The 16,910-nt window shown below is 38.8% G+C and overlaps 2 protein-coding genes across 4 annotated transcripts; both read right to left on the minus strand.

The window, feature by feature from the left end:
* Positions 1–362: 362 nt before the first annotated feature.
* LOC133715650 (NAC domain-containing protein 3-like) lies at positions 363–4,130 on the minus strand. 2 transcript variants are annotated; one of them, XM_062142246.1, is made up of 5 exons: positions 3,783–4,130; positions 2,713–3,563; positions 2,368–2,601; positions 1,198–2,258; positions 363–1,075 (listed from the first exon to the last, which is right to left on the minus strand). In XM_062142246.1, exons 1-4 carry the CDS (start codon positions 3,955–3,957, stop codon positions 1,986–1,988), a joined length of 1,533 nt encoding a protein of 510 aa, XP_061998230.1. In that variant the 5' UTR covers positions 3,958–4,130; the 3' UTR covers positions 363–1,075; positions 1,198–1,985. The 2 variants fall into 2 exon arrangements, with proteins under 2 accessions (XP_061998230.1, XP_061998231.1); XM_062142247.1 differs by having other exon boundaries at positions 2,713–3,597; positions 3,783–3,919.
* Positions 4,131–13,392: 9,262 nt separating this feature from the next.
* Positions 13,393–15,901, minus strand: LOC133715173 (NAC domain-containing protein 79-like). 2 transcript variants are annotated; one of them, XM_062141564.1, is made up of 5 exons: positions 15,790–15,901; positions 15,384–15,676; positions 14,780–14,887; positions 14,440–14,670; positions 13,393–14,145 (listed from the first exon to the last, which is right to left on the minus strand). In XM_062141564.1, the coding sequence occupies exons 2-5, from the start codon at positions 15,642–15,644 to the stop codon at positions 14,089–14,091; spliced, it is 657 nt and encodes a 218-aa protein (XP_061997548.1). In that variant the 5' UTR covers positions 15,645–15,676; positions 15,790–15,901; the 3' UTR covers positions 13,393–14,088. The 2 variants fall into 2 exon arrangements, with proteins under 2 accessions (XP_061997548.1, XP_061997547.1); XM_062141563.1 differs by lacking the exon at positions 15,790–15,901 and having other exon boundaries at positions 15,384–15,778.
* Positions 15,902–16,910: the final 1,009 nt, after the last annotated feature.

A 16,910-nucleotide genomic window follows, 5' to 3' on the forward strand; every position in this document is an offset into this window, starting at 1 on the left:
AATAGAAATTGAGTTAAAAATCGATTCGTTAAGGAATTAACTAAGCAAAATGTGAGGAATTAACTATTAAAATACCACATTAAAATGCTCCTATCAATGAGCAAGATGCATCCTAGTTTAAATGACACCTAATTCCTTTCTTCTGCTTAAGTAGCCATGACATGGCATGTCCAAATGCCCAAAGTCAGTATTCTAGTGATCCCTCCTCTTCTAGGATGATAGTTTAGTGTTTCCCTTCCCACGAATTTATGGAAATATATCACAGATGCTCATTGCTGACTGAATGCAATGGCCATTTTCTGTTCAAAACTGAGCAATTAAAAGCCTGTATACGTTGTGAGTTAAAATAGAAAGAGGGAATAGAATACACAAAATTCCATTGAACATTAAAGCTTCATAATGAACAAAATGTACAAATAATATTAGTGTAATGCTCTTGTTAATATGAACAGCAATACAATTTTTGGTTGTAGGCATGGGTCAGACTCTCAGTCTGAAGTCCCCTCTCTATGACCTTTAATTGTATTCATACATCTCAGAAATGATTGAAACTACTACTCCATTAAAGGATGGAGCCCAAAACTTCATTTATTAATAACCAGACAGAATGCTGCTGCCTGATTATTAATGTCTTCAAGACTTCAGCAGCCATGCTGCAGCTGCTATGTAATTCGACTTCCAGATTAGCGACTATGCAACAGTTGCGTTGCCCATAGTGGCCTCTTCGGCTACTCCATTAAAAGACGGAGCCCAAAACTTCTTCTTTTAATAACCAGACAGAATGCTGCTGCCTGATTATTATCAATGTCTTTGAGACTTCAGCAGTTATGCTGCAGTTGCTATGTAATGCCGCTTCCAGATTAGCGACTATGCAACAGTTGTTTGTCCATAGTGGCCTTTTAGGCTAGAACTATGAATTCGGTCTGTATGTTCTACAGATTGAAAGGAGATGCTTCCTGGAAAATGAAAGAATCCTTTAATTGCTGCCAGCTCCGGACTGTTGTCAGCTTCCAGGACTTTCAGTTTCTTCTGGGGAAGATAAACAGCAAGATAATGCCTCTGCATCTTCACCAACCTGTAAACAGAAACCAGATTTTAGTTAAGGAATGTAGTAAATAGCCTCAAGGCTTCAGTATAGGATTTTATTTACGGTGAGAAAGAAAGGGTTCTTTAGTGTTATCAGATTGATTATCTCACCTTTGCTTGTGATGCTGCTCTGCAGTCGGATTCTTCTAGGAGCACCTCCCATGTTTAGTTCTGTGATTGTCATCAATATTGGATGATATTGATGTTTTGCGTATGTTCTTTGATCTTGAGGACATACTAATTGCAGACTATCTGCTTGATGAATGACTATTGGTGATCCTGAGGATTCACTAATGGGGAAGAAGGTATGGATACTTATGTCCTTTGATTTTAGGACATTCGAAAACTATGGATATGAGGAACAAATATCGGTACTTCAATTGACACGATGTTTGACCAGAGAAAGGAGTATTGGTACTTTTATGGACAAGACAATCTGAGGAATGAATATCGGTAGTAATGTCAACAGGGGAAGCTCCACCTTTGAGGAACTGCTTACGAGAAAAGGGTAGATTTCCTGGACTTGTTGCATTCAGAAAAGGGTAGATTTCCAGGTGGCATTCCAACCATATGCATTGGCTGGTCTCTCTACCAAGAGTTCACTGGGGGATGCTGGGACAGTGAACTCTTGGTTGAAAGAGAGAAAAAAAGGTACAGACTAGTTCAGCTGTCCTGAGTTGTAACCGTATCCCAAAACGATTAAGAAGTTTCCAAAGCCTCCAGTGCAAGAAATGCAGAACAGCTGCGAGTGTATGCCAATCAACACAGCTGAGCATTTCATATAACTTGGAGATCTTTGAACCATTTGTAGGAGAATATCACCGACTGTAATAATGTGAGTTAGAGATACATTATTACTGATCGGCCTCCATTGATATTCTCCTATAAATAAAGGTTTATTAGCTACATTGGAGTATTTCTCCAATGGCTGATGTAGAATAATCGTTTACTGATACAGAGATGACTTCGGTGTTTCTGTCACAGAGGTAGCAATCAATAAATGTATCTGAGAACTCGAGAGAAGAGTCAAAACCTTCTGTTATAGATGGCAACTTATCCCATTCAATTAAATTATTGTCATGGGGAAAATCTCCCTGTTCTCTGTTTATTGATGGTAGTTTCTGCGACTGAAATGAATCAAATCCCAGATTTTCTCCTGGTTGAGAATATCCCTGAATTAACAATCACAGAAAGAAATAGTTAAGTTTGGATACACTTCTTGTGCTGCTGCATATTTATAAATTCAAATAAGAAAGGGTTAAAGAGCATGCTTATTCTCACCTCTGGAATCGCATCCGCAGCTTGATTTTCAGAATTTGATGAAGAGTTGCTATCTACATCAATATGATTTTTCTTCGTAAGAAAAGGATCATTATCCCCAAATGGATATTTCCTCTTACGAGATTCATCATTATGGGCATTGGTGGTGACAAGCTTTGTGTATATTGGTGACTGCAGTTGAGGTAACGAAGGTGGATGAAGGGGTAAGGCCAGATGTCCTGGCTCATCAAGTAACTGGTAGATCAAGAATGACAAACAAGATAGTGTTAGATACATTTCAATATACTTCTTGTGCTTCAAGTTGAAAATTTCATAGCAGAAATCAAACAGCATGTTTGTTCTCACCTCTTCAACCATATCAGAATCAGATGAATTGCAGCTATCAGCAGGTTGACCTTTGACAGAGATCGAAAGATCATTCTTATCAATACAACATGGATCAGTTTGCGAGCCTCTAACATCTTGCTCATTGCCATAAAATTCTTCCAGCTTCTTGAATGCCAGGTATTCTTCTGCTTCTGTAAGCATACCATCTGCTGCAGCTTCATTATCGAAACCAGAGGTGATGGGGCAGCTACTTCCATGTTCAGCTTCATTATCATTGCCATTGGGAATCAAAAGATCATTTTCCAGGTGTTTGGATGCTTGATTTTCAACATCAAAGGCCATACTGCAGCTACCGCCACCATGTTCAGCTTCATCATTATTGCCATTGGGAATCGGAAGAACAGTTCCCAGCTCTTTGGATCCTTGATCTTCAACATTGGAGACCATACTGCAGCTACCGCTATTAGGTTCACCTCCATCGCACAGTGGATCATCCTGCTGATCATCATCAGACTTGCCTGACTTGTGCTTCAAGCGGCAGAGAACAAAGTCCCCGATCTGCTCATCAGAATTGGGCTTAGTGAGATAATACTCATGGATAACCCAGTCAGTCCTCTGTTTCTTCGGTAGGTAGAAGGTCAAGATCCTCTTCCCCCCGATCTGCTTATCAGAATAGGGCCGAGTGATTCGTTTGTCATCGCCTTGCTTCTTCCAGGAGCCTTCCTTGGTAGCCCTGTTGATTTGAGTGCCTTTGCTTTTGCCTTTACCTTTGCCTTCGCTTTTGCTGTGTTTAAAAACTCGCCGACTGAAGAAGTGCCACTCCATGTTCGAAGAGGCCGGCAGAAATTTCGCCCTTGTGAACACCAGGGCTGCAAAATTGCAAAACAACTCTCAAGTCTCGACCTGTACCAGATTATTTATAGCAGCAAAAACACATACACGTACATACATGTTATGTGAGTGAATGTGAATCAAGGCTAAAAATTTAGTTTGAACTTAGATATATGGTTTGGTAAATCCACACGCACAGTACATACAAAACAAGTGGTACAGAATCCGGATATAGATATATGGCTTTGCTTAATTACCTGGTAAGTCGCGAGGCTCGTGCTCGCACACATTGATGTCAGGGATGATCGCCTCGATTTCGGGATCCTTGCGCTGATGATTCTTCTTGACCAAGTAATGACTCAGCAGCTCCTCCTCGGTGGGCTGGAATCGGAAACCCTTTGGAAGTGTGATGCGGTCGCTGCTCATCATCATCTCTCTCAATCTGAATAGTCGACTCTGTTGTTTTAGGTGTGGAAGTGCAGAGGAAAGAGTGAGGTGGTATATATAATAAGTCCAAATTGATCACTGTGTTTCGAGTTCAAAGTCACTGAGCTTCCCAAGCAAGTTCAGCTGAGGTGGGAATATAAAGAGGGGCCTTGCGTCATTGGTGGGTCCCACCTCTGAGGACGACCAATCCCGCGTTTAATTCTTACAGTTTTAACTGTTTTTTTTTTTTTTTTTTTTTTGAGGAATCTGACTTTTATCTTATCCTGACTCCCTCTTGGAAGTTCAGGGCTTTGGAGGCCCCACTTTCTTATTCGTTTTTTTTATTTTTTATTTTTTATTTTTATCCATTTTATTTTTATCCCTCTTGGAACATTTGGCCAAAAAATTTGGAGATATTTTTGGCGGGAACATTCTAGAGTCTCATCCAGTGGATCAAAGTTTTGTTCAGGAACATGATAGAGTCATTGTAAATCTTTCAATTCCAGACTGAATTATGTAGGGGGGTGTATTGTATTTGGATTTGTGCAGACTTTTTTTAAATGACAGACTTTTTGAAAAGTCCACAGACTGTTTAAAAAGTTGATAGACTGTTATGGATTTCTTAAAACCATTGATTTTAGCAACAGACTTTTATTGATTCATGAAAATCTATATACTTTATTATGAATGACTTCTACAGATTTCCTAAGATGTACAAAATATTAAAAAAAAACAAACAAACAAACAAAAACAAAAACAAAAAACAAAAAAAATTAAAACAAATGCAGCTCAAACACAAAACAAAATAATAACTTGTTGTCTCTTCAATGCTCCAGTATCTTCTAATAGAAATTGACTCAAATAAATGATTGTTAGTCTTTCTAGCGAGTTTGTTCTTATTCCTAATCTCTCAACAACATAAATATACAATATAGATCACTTGATGTTTATGGTTAATTATTCTCATCAATTTTGTTTTCGCCGATTAACATATATATATTGTAGCAATATTGGTCAATGTCTTGATCTATAATCAATCAATTGAAATTCAATTGTTCAACCTTTTTTTGAACCATAATATAAATTCAAATTAATGAGAATAATTAATTAATAAGATAAAATTTTGTATGGTTCAAGGTCTTAGGGTTAGACCACAATATTTGAGTTTTAGGGTTTCATAAATCATTTTATTGCTATTAGGGTTCAAAGTACCACAATTGAACAAAAAAAAAAACAAAAATCACATTCAACAACTACAATGAACATGTTGGGTATCAAAAAAGGTTGATATCATAAAAGGGGAAATTCTACAATATGTTAACGTATGACATGCATACAATTGCCTTAAAGTGGTAAAATGAGTCCTCAAAATAGTAATATTAGTCCTCAAAGTAGTAACATGAGTCCTTAAAGTGGTAAATTTTCTTAGTTACCCATGAGTTCTCAAGTGATAAAATGAGTCCTTAAAGTGGTAAAATAAGTTCTCAAAGTAATAAAAAAAGTTGATGTATGAGAAACATTAACATACCATAGCCTTACCCTCATAAAAGATTAGAGAAAAGACAAAAAATTAAAAAAGAGAGATGATGAAGGACAAACTTCTTCGTGCGTGGAGAGAAGAACTTTGATAGACCTTTTTTTTTTTTTTTTTGAAGATGAAACTTTGATAGACTTTTTGAAATCTTTGGTCTGGAGGCTGGAAAATTATTGGAGTTTGGTATGTATAGTTAACACTACAAAGTCCATGATTATCCATGATTTTCTAATTCCATAAGTATGAATGATATTTTGAATACCTCTGTACTTTTATTCATTTTTAAAAGTCCTAATTGAATACCCTTAGATTTTGGTGGAATTCATGAAGTCTTTAAAAATCCTAATTGAATACCTCAAGACTTTCATGGACTGTTAAAAGTCTATATTGAATACACCCAGACTTTTAAATTCCATAGATTTCTTTAAAAGTTCCACTAATTCCATATACAATACACCACCCGTAGTATATAATTTCCAAATAAATAAAAAAAAGTAAAATAACGTTTAAAGTTTTTTTTTTTTTTTTTTATCGGACATGTAAAGTTCAATATGTGTCAAAAAAAATTATTTATACAAAAAATAAAATAAAATAAAGAAAATATGATAATCTACACTGCTGATTTTTCTTTTTATTTTTCAAAATTTTGTATTCTCAAAAGAAAAATAACCATGCTTCATATTCTGGGTTTTGAGGGAGTTTGTTTCACTATTGAGCACCATTGGATCATTGGAGACAAGTTTATCCTAATATCTGGTTCCTGTTCTGCCTAAGTCTTGTTGGATGCAGTGATCTCAATAGTTGCGTTACTGTAGTTTGTGGTGATAATCATAATTTAGGTTTATGATTTTTTTATAGAATTTTTATTGTTTTGGGTTAGGTTCAGGTTTAAATTTGGTGCTATGGGTTTAGTAGTAGTTAGTGCGGCTTTTGTCTTTTTTTTTTTTTTTGATCAGAAATAACTTCATTCATAAAACTGCAATTACAAAGCAATCACAGCACCCAACTTATAACAACAACCAAAGACTAGCAACACAAATCCTCACTCTAACAAAGAGAGATTGACGCATCAATGGATCCAACAACGAAGACCGAATTGAGTCGCTGATCGCGCTAAATTGACCAAAACAAGTAGCAATTACTGGAATAGGAACTGACCACAATAGAAAACTATTGGGCGGGCTATCCTAGGATCTCCCATACTCTTCAATACATGTTGAAAATGAAACACCCGGCCTTAAGACCGAGTAAGACTGGGTCCTGTTAACGACGAACCAGCTACCCAAATCAATCCGATCGCCGGAATCCATAACGACAACCATAACTCCATAGAGAATGGACTTATTCGAGAACTGACAAACAGAAGCAACTAATAACAACAATAACAACAAAAGAGTCAACAACAACCAAAGCAGTAAACGCAGCATAATTGGCGAAGGGAGCCCAGGCCCAGCCTTCTGGAGCGCGATTCCATACACCCATTCTGCAACAACTCGGAATAAAGATGGGCCCCACAACGGCAGACGCACCACCGCCTAGGGCTGCACACGGATTGGGTTGGATCGGTTTTGACTCCAAACCGTCTCTATGCCAAAGTGAGCGGTTTAGGCATTTTGGAAAACCGGTCATAAAAAAAAAAAAACTCAATCCGACCCAATCCAATCCAATTAAAGATGGTTTGGTTTGGTCGGTTAAGCGGTTTTCACCTATATAATATTAACCTGCGATTTATGAAAAAAATCATAGTAAAAATTCAATATCAAGAATTGAAATTATGTTAAATCATCTAATTAAAATCCAAAACATATAGTCCAAAACTAAAACCTAAATTAGATTCAAAGTGATTCACTTATTTAACGACTTAGTCATCAATACTAGCTTAATATGATAGTATTAAAGGTCAAAGAATGAGAGATTGAGAGATCAGAGATGTGATATGAAAGGATCAAAAAAATTATAGCGATTATATACTAAGGTTTTAGGCCTTTGGGCCTTGAATTCAATATGATAGTATATCATTTTAGAATAAAGTTATAACTGGAGATTTAGAACTTACTTAGAACAAACCGGACAAATGAATATATATTTATTATATGTATATATATATATATATATATATATATATATATATATATATATATATATATATATAATTCTTATATTTCAAACATACCGGTCGGTTCGGGTTCCGCGGTTTAAGTACAAGAGAAACCAAACCAACTCAATTCATAAATGGTTTGGTTCGGTAGTGAACCAATTTTCAATTTTTAAAGTTAAAAAACCTTAACCAAACCATATTTATCTGTCGGTTTTGGCCGGTTTGGCCGGTTTGTACCATGTTTTGTACACCCCTACCACCGCCAACAAATTGCCGTCACGAGGCCAAACCGGAGTCGACTCAGTCAACACTTCAAGCAGCAGTCGCCGCCTTCCAAACATCAATTCGACGGAAGGTTTGACCAACCACCACAACTTTGTGACCACAACCCGACCCGATCACCTTCAACCTCCACCATCCAACAAAACCCATCAGGAAAGCTCCACCAACTGCAAACACCGGCAACAAGCCGCCTCCTAGGATCGCTAAGCCGCCGCGCCGCAGCCATGCGCCGCCGCAACGCCTCATTCTATCGCAAGCCACCCCAGAATCCGAACAACATCCGATACCGGATTCCAAAAAGAACCCGGCCCTCACCGGCCACACCTCTGTCATGAAGTCGAATTCGCAACCGTCGCTCCGATCTCCGCTGCAGTAGAGACACCTGATTGCTCCCCCGGCAAGCCTCACTCCAGATCTGCATCTCGCCTGCCCTCGTTCGCGATCCAGGAAGGACAGATCGGAATCGATCTGCCCACACCAAGCACAACCCACCTGTCTCCAGCCAAGAACCACGTTGCTGCCAAGGAAACACGCTGCAAACCCAGACTGACATCCTCTCCAGGACCGGAACGCAGCGACGGGAGTGCCGGTGGCGTTCGGCCGGGAGAGATCGCACGAACCTGAACTGTTTTCCTCCCTCTCTCTCTTCGCGCACGTGGAGCGTGTACAATTATCTTTTACTATCCACAATCAACAATTATTTTTTTAATTTTTTTTTTTAATTAATTGTCTGTTTTAATTTTGCTATGTTGACTCTATTTTAGTTTTTTATGAATCTTTGTTTTTTGTATTAAAATTCATCTAATAAAATTGATTGCTTTGGTTAATAAAAAATAGTGATTCACAATTGAAGAAAAATAGTTATACAATATACTCAGAGAACATCTGAAACCCATTTGATGAAAAAAAAAGTAACAAAGTAGAATACAAAAGTGATACACTAGTATATCATAAAGTAAAGTTGGTATAGAAGACTACTTAAAGATCAACACAATTTTAAAACAATGTTGTTGGTCAAATTCTCTCTTTGTATTCAAAGGCGTAAGTACTGCTTGTTGGCGTGAGTCACTCTCCATAATTGTAGGAATTGTAGTATAATTAGGATTGTATAGTTAAGGAGGATATCATGTAGTTAAGGGGGAGAATATCACGGTGTAATTAGTTTCCTATTAGGAATGTGTATACTTTGTATATGTACTCCATCTTTGGAGAAGATCAATACATCAGAAAATTCTCAATCTCTTATTCCTTTGTTCTGTTTGACTTGGTATCAGAGCCGAGATCCATTCGGACTCGGTTTGTTCTTTCCGCTGCGAATATAGGGTTCTTTTGATTCGGTCCTTTTTTGATTTGGTTGACTTGGTTCTTTTGGTCGGTTGATTCTCTTGCCTTGGTTCTTTTTGTTGAATTGGTTCTTTTGCTTCTGCAAGTCGTGAATTGGTTCTTTTGCTTCTACAAGTCGATTTCATCCTTTGTCCATCAGTTCATCTTTTTTGTTCTTGTGTCCGTCCATATCCATCCTGGTTCTTTGGTGTTCTTTTTGTTACAATTTGTAGGGTCTAAAAAAAAATGGTGGATTTGACTCTTAGCCAAGTATCTCTCCAATTGGTGCCAGAACCTGACTTCTACGGCATTGCAGGGCAAGATCCCTCACAGGGTAATGTTTCCTTGACTAAGGGAACTCGAGGTAAAATTGGTGTTGCTTTACATGTTTCTGACTTTACTGGTAGTGATACATGGATAATTGATTCTGGTGCGTCAGACCATATGACCTATGATAAGTCCTTCTTTATGTCTATGTCATCCCCTTCTATATCCCATGTTTCTAATGCGAATGGTGCGTCTTTTCCAGTCTTAGGTATTAGGTCTGTTCAGGTTACACCATCCATTGTATTGCATGATGTGCTTTATGTACCCTCATTGTCTCATCATCTTTTGTCTGTATCCCAGTTGGGGTCACAAAATAAATGCTCTGTAACCTTTTATCCAATGTATGTTATTTTTCAGAATCTGTGCACCAGGGTGATCATGGGCAAGGGAGACCTGAGGGGGAGACTGTTTCACTTGGATTGCATGTACGCAGAGCCAACACAAGCACCGGAACAGCCTTTAGCCCTGACATTGAATTCTGACAGATTAAGTGAGCTTTGGTTGTGGCATAGGCGTTTGGGTCATCCATTTTTTGGAGTTATGAAGAAGTCTATGCCTTCATTGTTTCTGGGAGTTAGTGAGTCTAGCCTGCATTGTGAAACTTGTGCTTTGGCTAAGAGTCATAGGTCTAGTTATCCTTCGAGTTTTCATTCTAGTACTATGCTTTTTGAGTTAATTCATTCAGATGTATGGGGTCCTTCTAAACATTCTACCCTTTCTGGAATGCGATATTTTGTGTTATTCATTGATGACTTTACTCGATTATCCTGGGTGGTTTTACTTAAGTCCAAAGATTCTGTTTTCTCTGCTTTTACAGCATTCCATAAGCTTGTTCGTACTCAATATGATGCTCATGTTAAGGTCTTTCATTCCGATAATGGGGGTGAGTTTGTCAATCATTCTTTTCATGAATATTTCCAACACCATGGCATCATACATCAAACTTCATGCCCACAGACACCTGAGCAAAATGGGGTGTCTGAACGGAAAAAATCGTCATCTTCTGGACATGGCTCGGTCTCTTCTACTTAGTGCTAACATGCCTAAGTATCTTTGGGGAGAGGCTGTATTGTGTGCTTCGCATCTAATCAATCGTCTTCCGTCTGTCCCTCTTCAAGGTCGTGTCCCACTTAAGGTCCTGTCTAACTATGTTTCTATTCCATCTTCTAATACTCTTCCTGCTCGTGTCTTTGGTTGTATTGCTTATGTTCATCTATATAAGAATCAGAGGTCAAAGTTGGATGCTAGAGCCCTTAAGTGTGTGTTTGTGGGGTATGGTTCTCATCAGAAAGGTTACAAATGTTATCATCCTCAATCCCAGAAGTTTTATGTCACCATGGATGTTACGTTCAGTGAAGATGCATGTTATTTTTTGCCTCCTGTGACTCCTCGTCAGGGGGAGAAGTCTTGTTATTATGAAGATTTGTTTAGTGGGCAAGATGGGAGACTAGTATCCGAGTTCTCAAGGCTGGAATGTTTTGGAACGGAACTTGAAAAACAGGACAGTAGCCCACCGAATGGAGAAGAGAATTTGGGTAGTCAGCTACTGACCAGTCTACCGGATCAGTCTGACCGGTCGGTTGAAGAGGAAGTTTCTGATTCTGTTTCCGATGACATTCCCGATGTCACCAATGCCGTTTTGAGCAGTTCTTCTGTCTCTCCCTCTCCTTCAGTGGTCTCGCCTGCTCAATCATCACCCGAGGTATGTTCTAATCCTTCTTTATCTAATACTCATTCTGTGTCAACTAGTGTTCCTTCTTCTATGTCAGATATTGTTCCCACCAAAACTCTGCCTAGTCGTTCCACCCGTGGTCAACCCCCGAAACACTATGAACCTACTCTAAATGCCAAAGCTAAATACCCCGTTGCTAATTATGTGTCGACCCATAGGCTGTTTAAACCGTATGTAGCCTTTGTGAATCAATTATCTTCTGTGTCTCTTCCTAGTAAAGTGCAGGATGCAATGAGGGATGAGAAGTGGATGCAAGCAATGACAGTTGAAATGGATGCTCTTGAGAAGAATTGTACGTGGGAGCTAGTATCATTACCACCCGGGAAGAAGACAGTTGGTTGTCGGTGGGTGTATACTGTGAAACACAATTCAGATGGATCGGTGGACAGGTACAAGGCAAGACTAGTGGCTAAAGGCTATACTCAGAAGTATGGAGTGGATTATGATGAGACATTTGCTCCAGTGGCCAAAATTAACACAATTCGGGTACTTCTTTCGTTAGCTGCTAATCTTGATTGGCCTTTACAACAGTTTGATGTTAAGAATGCATTCTTGCATGGTGATTTGCATGAAGAGGTTTATATGGATTTGCCTCCTGGATATGGTACTTCTACTGGAGAGCAGGTGGTGTGCAGATTAAAACAATCTCTTTATGGTTTGAAGCAGTCTCCCAGAGCTTGGTTTGGCAGGTTCACCAAGTTCATGAAGAAAATTGGCTACCGGCAAAGCAATTCAGATCACACCTTGTTCCTTAAACATCGGTGTGGTAAAGTGACTGCCTTGATTATTTATGTTGATGACATGGTTGTGACAGGTGATGACTTTGAGGAGATTCAAAGGTTACAAGGTCAGTTATTTTTAGAATTTGAGATGAAAGATTTGGGTAATTTGAAATATTTATTGGGAATTGAAGTTGCTCGTGGGAAGGATTGTATTGTGTTGAGTCAGAGGAAGTATGTTCTCGACTTGCTGGCAGAAACAGGTATGCTTGACTGTCAACCTGTTGATACTCCTATTGAGCAAAACCATCGGTTAGCAGAGTACTTGGATCAAGTACCTACGAATAAAGCAAGATACCAGAGGTTAGTTGGCCGGTTGATTTATTTATCCCACACTAGACCAGATTTAGCCTATGCTGTTAGTGTGGTGAGTCAGTTTATGCATAATCCCAGTAAGACTCATATGGATGCTGTATTTCGTATTTTGCGGTATTTAAAGTCTGCTCCAGGAAAGGGATTACTCTTTTCAAAACACAGTCACTTGGATGTTTCCGGGTACACAGATGCGGACTGGGCAGGTAATATTACAGATCGTAGGTCTACTTCGGGCTACTTCACATTTGTGGGTGGTAACTTGGTTACTTGGAAGAGCAAGAAACAAAAGGTGGTGGCTCGTTCTAGTGCAGAAGCAGAGTATAGAGGAATGGCCCGAGGACTTTGTGAGTTGTTGTGGTTGAGAAATCTGTTGAGGGATTTGGGGTTCAGGCAAGAAAAGGCTATGCCGCTTTATTGTGATAATAAGGCTGCAATTGAAATTGCTCACAATCCTGTTCAGCATGATCGCACGAAGCATGTGGAGGTAGATCGACACTTCATTAAAGAAAAGTTGGATGGACAGATCATTATGTTTCCCTTTGTTTCTACTGAGGAGCAGTTGGCGGACATTCTTACAAAGGCAGTTTCTCGCAAGGTGTTTTGTGACTCACTTGACAAGTTGGGCATCCATGATCTGTATGCTCCAACTTGAGGAGGAGTGTTGGCGTGAGTCACTCTCCATAATTGTAGGAATTGTAGTATAATTAGGATTGTATAGTTAAGGAGGATATCATGTAGTTAAGGGGGAGAATATCACGGTGTAATTAGTTTCCTATTAGGAATGTGTATACTTTGTATATGTACTCCATCTTTGGAGAAGATCAATACATCAGAAAATTCTCAATCTCTTATTCCTTTGTTCTGTTTGACTCTGCTTAACTCTAATTTTGCATAAGCAGACTGCTAGTGAGAGGTTTCAATGCCCTTCAACTTATTTTGTTAGTTGCCATGTCATATACCCAAATCCCCAAACTCAGTCTTATAGTGATTTTTTTTTCTTTGCTATTGAGCCATCAACATAAAAATGGAGATAGCAGTAGACAAAATCCCATTAAACTTGATAAATTACTTATAAGGATTCCATCTATTAACAATCATATACATTTGCAACTACTACTCCATCAACCAACTAGCTACTACATTTCAGTAAGTAACTACTAGTTTACCAATAACTCAACCAGATATTGGTTTAGTGACATTTCTCTTTACTATCAAGAATGATGTGGAACATTTCCCAGCTTTGTGTATATTGGTGACTGCAACTTTGAGGGCTAGTAATCTTGTGGCTGAAGCGGATGTAGAACATCTCGCAGCTTTGTGTATATTGGTGACTGCAATATGGAGGGGCGGTACTCTTGTGGCTGAAGCGGATGTAGAATATCTCGCAGCTTTGTGTATATTGGTAACTGCAGTATGGAGGGGCGGTACTCTTGTGGCTGAAGCGGATGCGGAATATCTCACAGCTTTGTGTATATTGGTGACTGCAGTATGGAGGGGCGGTACTATTGTGGCTGATGGAGGGGCGGTACTCTTTTGGCTGAAGCGGATGCGTAATATCTCGCAGCTTTGTGTATATTGGTGACTGCAATATGGAGGGGCGGTACTATTGTGGCTGATGCGGATCTCGCAGCTTTGTGTATATTGGTGATTGCAGTATGGTGGGGCGGTACTCTTGTGGCTGAAGTGGATGCGGAACATCTCGCAGCTTTGTGTATATTGGTGACTGCAGTATGGAGGGGCGGTACTCTTATGGCTGATGTGGACCAAAGAGTGAATCCAGATTTTGTTCTGGCGGATCACGTAGCTGAATTAACAATCACAAAAAAGCAAGCATTAGTTCATACTTTTATGCGCATATTGACTTGGTATAAGAAGATGTTCAAAGAGGATGAGATTTCACATTTCATCTACAACTTCATTTCTAACTTAAACTAAATGTAGTTAGCAGGCTCATTATATCATCAGTGGTTGCAAAGATATTCTTGTAACATAAGAATCAGCAATTTCTCTTTCCACTGTCTTGTGACCTAAGTTTTGCTATAGTTATTGGATTTATAGCCAAAATGTTTAACAACAACAGCAGCATGTTCAATCTCACCTGTGGAAACACATTATACACAGTCTCATCTTCATCACAGGTTGAAACTTCATTCCCATCTAATAGATAAGAATCACTATCTCCAAATGGTGATTGCAACTCATTACAATCATCATTAGTGACATTGGTTTGCAGAACAGCTTCCAGCTCTTGGGACACCGGTGACTGCAGTGCTGAGGAGCAGCAGTCATCCAGAGGCTGAGGTTGATGGAATAGCAACTTCTCATTTCCCTGTGCCCGAGTATAAAATCAGGATCCAAAATTATAAGCAAGCAAGATCTTAATTTTGATATACTTCTCATGCTCCATATATCAACACAACAAACATCTATGTTATTACCTCTTGATTCATTTCAGACACACTCGTGCTTCTGGGTTCTCCTTCATTACTGACCGGAGAATCCTTCCTATCTGATCTAATCTTCAAGAGACAGATAACAAAGTCACCCTGCGTAAATTTGAGGCGAGATCATGGTTAACGAGTATGAATCTCTATGACACACACCAAACACATAACTCATTTATAACTCCACTGATGTCTATGGCATACTAAACCCTCAATCCACTACACAGAGTTAGAAACAAAAATAAAACAAGGAACCTCAGTTATCTTCTTCTGTTTCAACTTGAGGTTTATTTAATTGTGGCTAATGGGTTCAGGACAATCTGTAACACAGTTAACACATTGAAACAGGGCACGTGTTTGACGTCATAGCAAGGTTAACCCAAAGAGAAATTAATAATTGCTTTCAGTAATGTTTTAGTTCCTATCTTGGTTTGAGCTCAACTAGTTGGGCGTTTACATCACGTGTAATTAGTATATGCATATATATGACCTATTCACTTTCTCATTGTTAATTGGAAATCCCTGATACAACCACTCACCTCGAGTGTGAGATACTTAGAGCTTCACAGAAAACTGATAAAGAGAAATAGTCACTGACCTGGGCCTGCTTCGGATACGAAGCAACTCCATCTCCAGGAAGATAGTGCTCATGAATAACCCAGCTGGTCTTCTTCGATTTCGGCGCACGCCCCTGGTAAAAAGTCAATGTCCTCTTCTTCCCGATAACAGCTTTGTATCGTTGAGCTTTAATCCCACGCTCCTTCCCTGTGATTTTCCAGTGGATCTTCTTCGTCCTCCGATTCGAGCGAGAGCTTTTGTTGTACTTGTAAGCCTTTGCGGTGAAGAAGAACCACTCCATGTCACGAGCCTCTGTCTCAGTGCCCAACAAAGCTGCCCAAACCCAACACACAAAAACAACAAAATCAGAACCAACCCTATTCATAATTCATCATATTCAGAAATGGGTAGTAATGAAAATTGAGAAAGGTTGAGTCTTTAGTTACCAGGGAGCTCAGCCGGCTCGTATTTGCAGGGGTCTATTTCTGGGATGATTTGGTTGATTTCGGCATCATGTATTTATCCCCTTCAAGTTCAAGTAAACCCGACATGTCATACAACCCGACCCGATTGCGTGTCATGTTTGTCTGTTGCGACTAACCCCTCTAGCAAGTTTAGATGAAACAGTGAGGAATCCATTTCTGTGTAAAGATTTGCTGGAGGGTTAATTTGTGATTGGACGATGGAGAAATGTCCAATTGGGTTTCAAGACGTGCTTCACTAGTAGTCAAGACTCAAGACTCGAGACCTTCTTCTCGAAGGGCCCTCATTCTATTTCTAACGTGCTTTCCACCGAATCTTTTCCTTTTTGTCGATTCAATCAAGCGCAATCGGTGAGAAGCAAAACTTTCCAGCTGATGCGGTCAAGTATAGAATATTTGCTAGCTGGAATTACTCTTTTCCTCTTTGGTCTTGTTAGAGGGGCTATTAATTTTTATAATTGCAATGCCATTTTGTGCCAGAATTCAATTGCTTTGTTCCATGTATCTACAAAATCTTTTATGTTTTTATCTATTATATTATGAATGCAATATCTTTTCAGTATGTTCCTTGCTTAGTTTCTGTGCACATGTAGTCATATACAGATAGAGACGGCTAAAGTTGAAAATCACTGAAGGAAATTCTGTATATATTGTTGTTGTGTTGCTCAAGTTTATTAAACTTTTCAAACATAGTCTTTAAGTGGATTTAGATATATGGGAAGAAAGCAGAACATTAAGTTTTCTAAACTTCTAACTTGATTACTGTTGGTATTAAGGTGTAAATCATGTGAAGTGAGATAGAACAGTAATCTAGAAGTGAGGAAGATTACTTAATTTGTGAATGTTCCTTTATGATTTTGGTTTGATTTCTTTTCTATTTTGTATTGAATTGGTTTGGCTATTTAGATTCATTTCATTATGAAACTGTAACTTTATTTAATTTATGTTGTTAGTTCAATTAGAAATAAAGCAGTTGATAATTGTTATACGACTAGAATGCAATTATACTACCGGTATTGAAGAACGGGATCAGTAAACTGGTAAACCCGACATATCACACGACTTGACCCGATTACTTGTCATAT

This window comes from Rosa rugosa, chromosome 6 (genome assembly GCF_958449725.1).
Source record: "Rosa rugosa chromosome 6, drRosRugo1.1, whole genome shotgun sequence".
Taxonomy (NCBI): Eukaryota; Viridiplantae; Streptophyta; class Magnoliopsida; order Rosales; family Rosaceae; genus Rosa; species Rosa rugosa.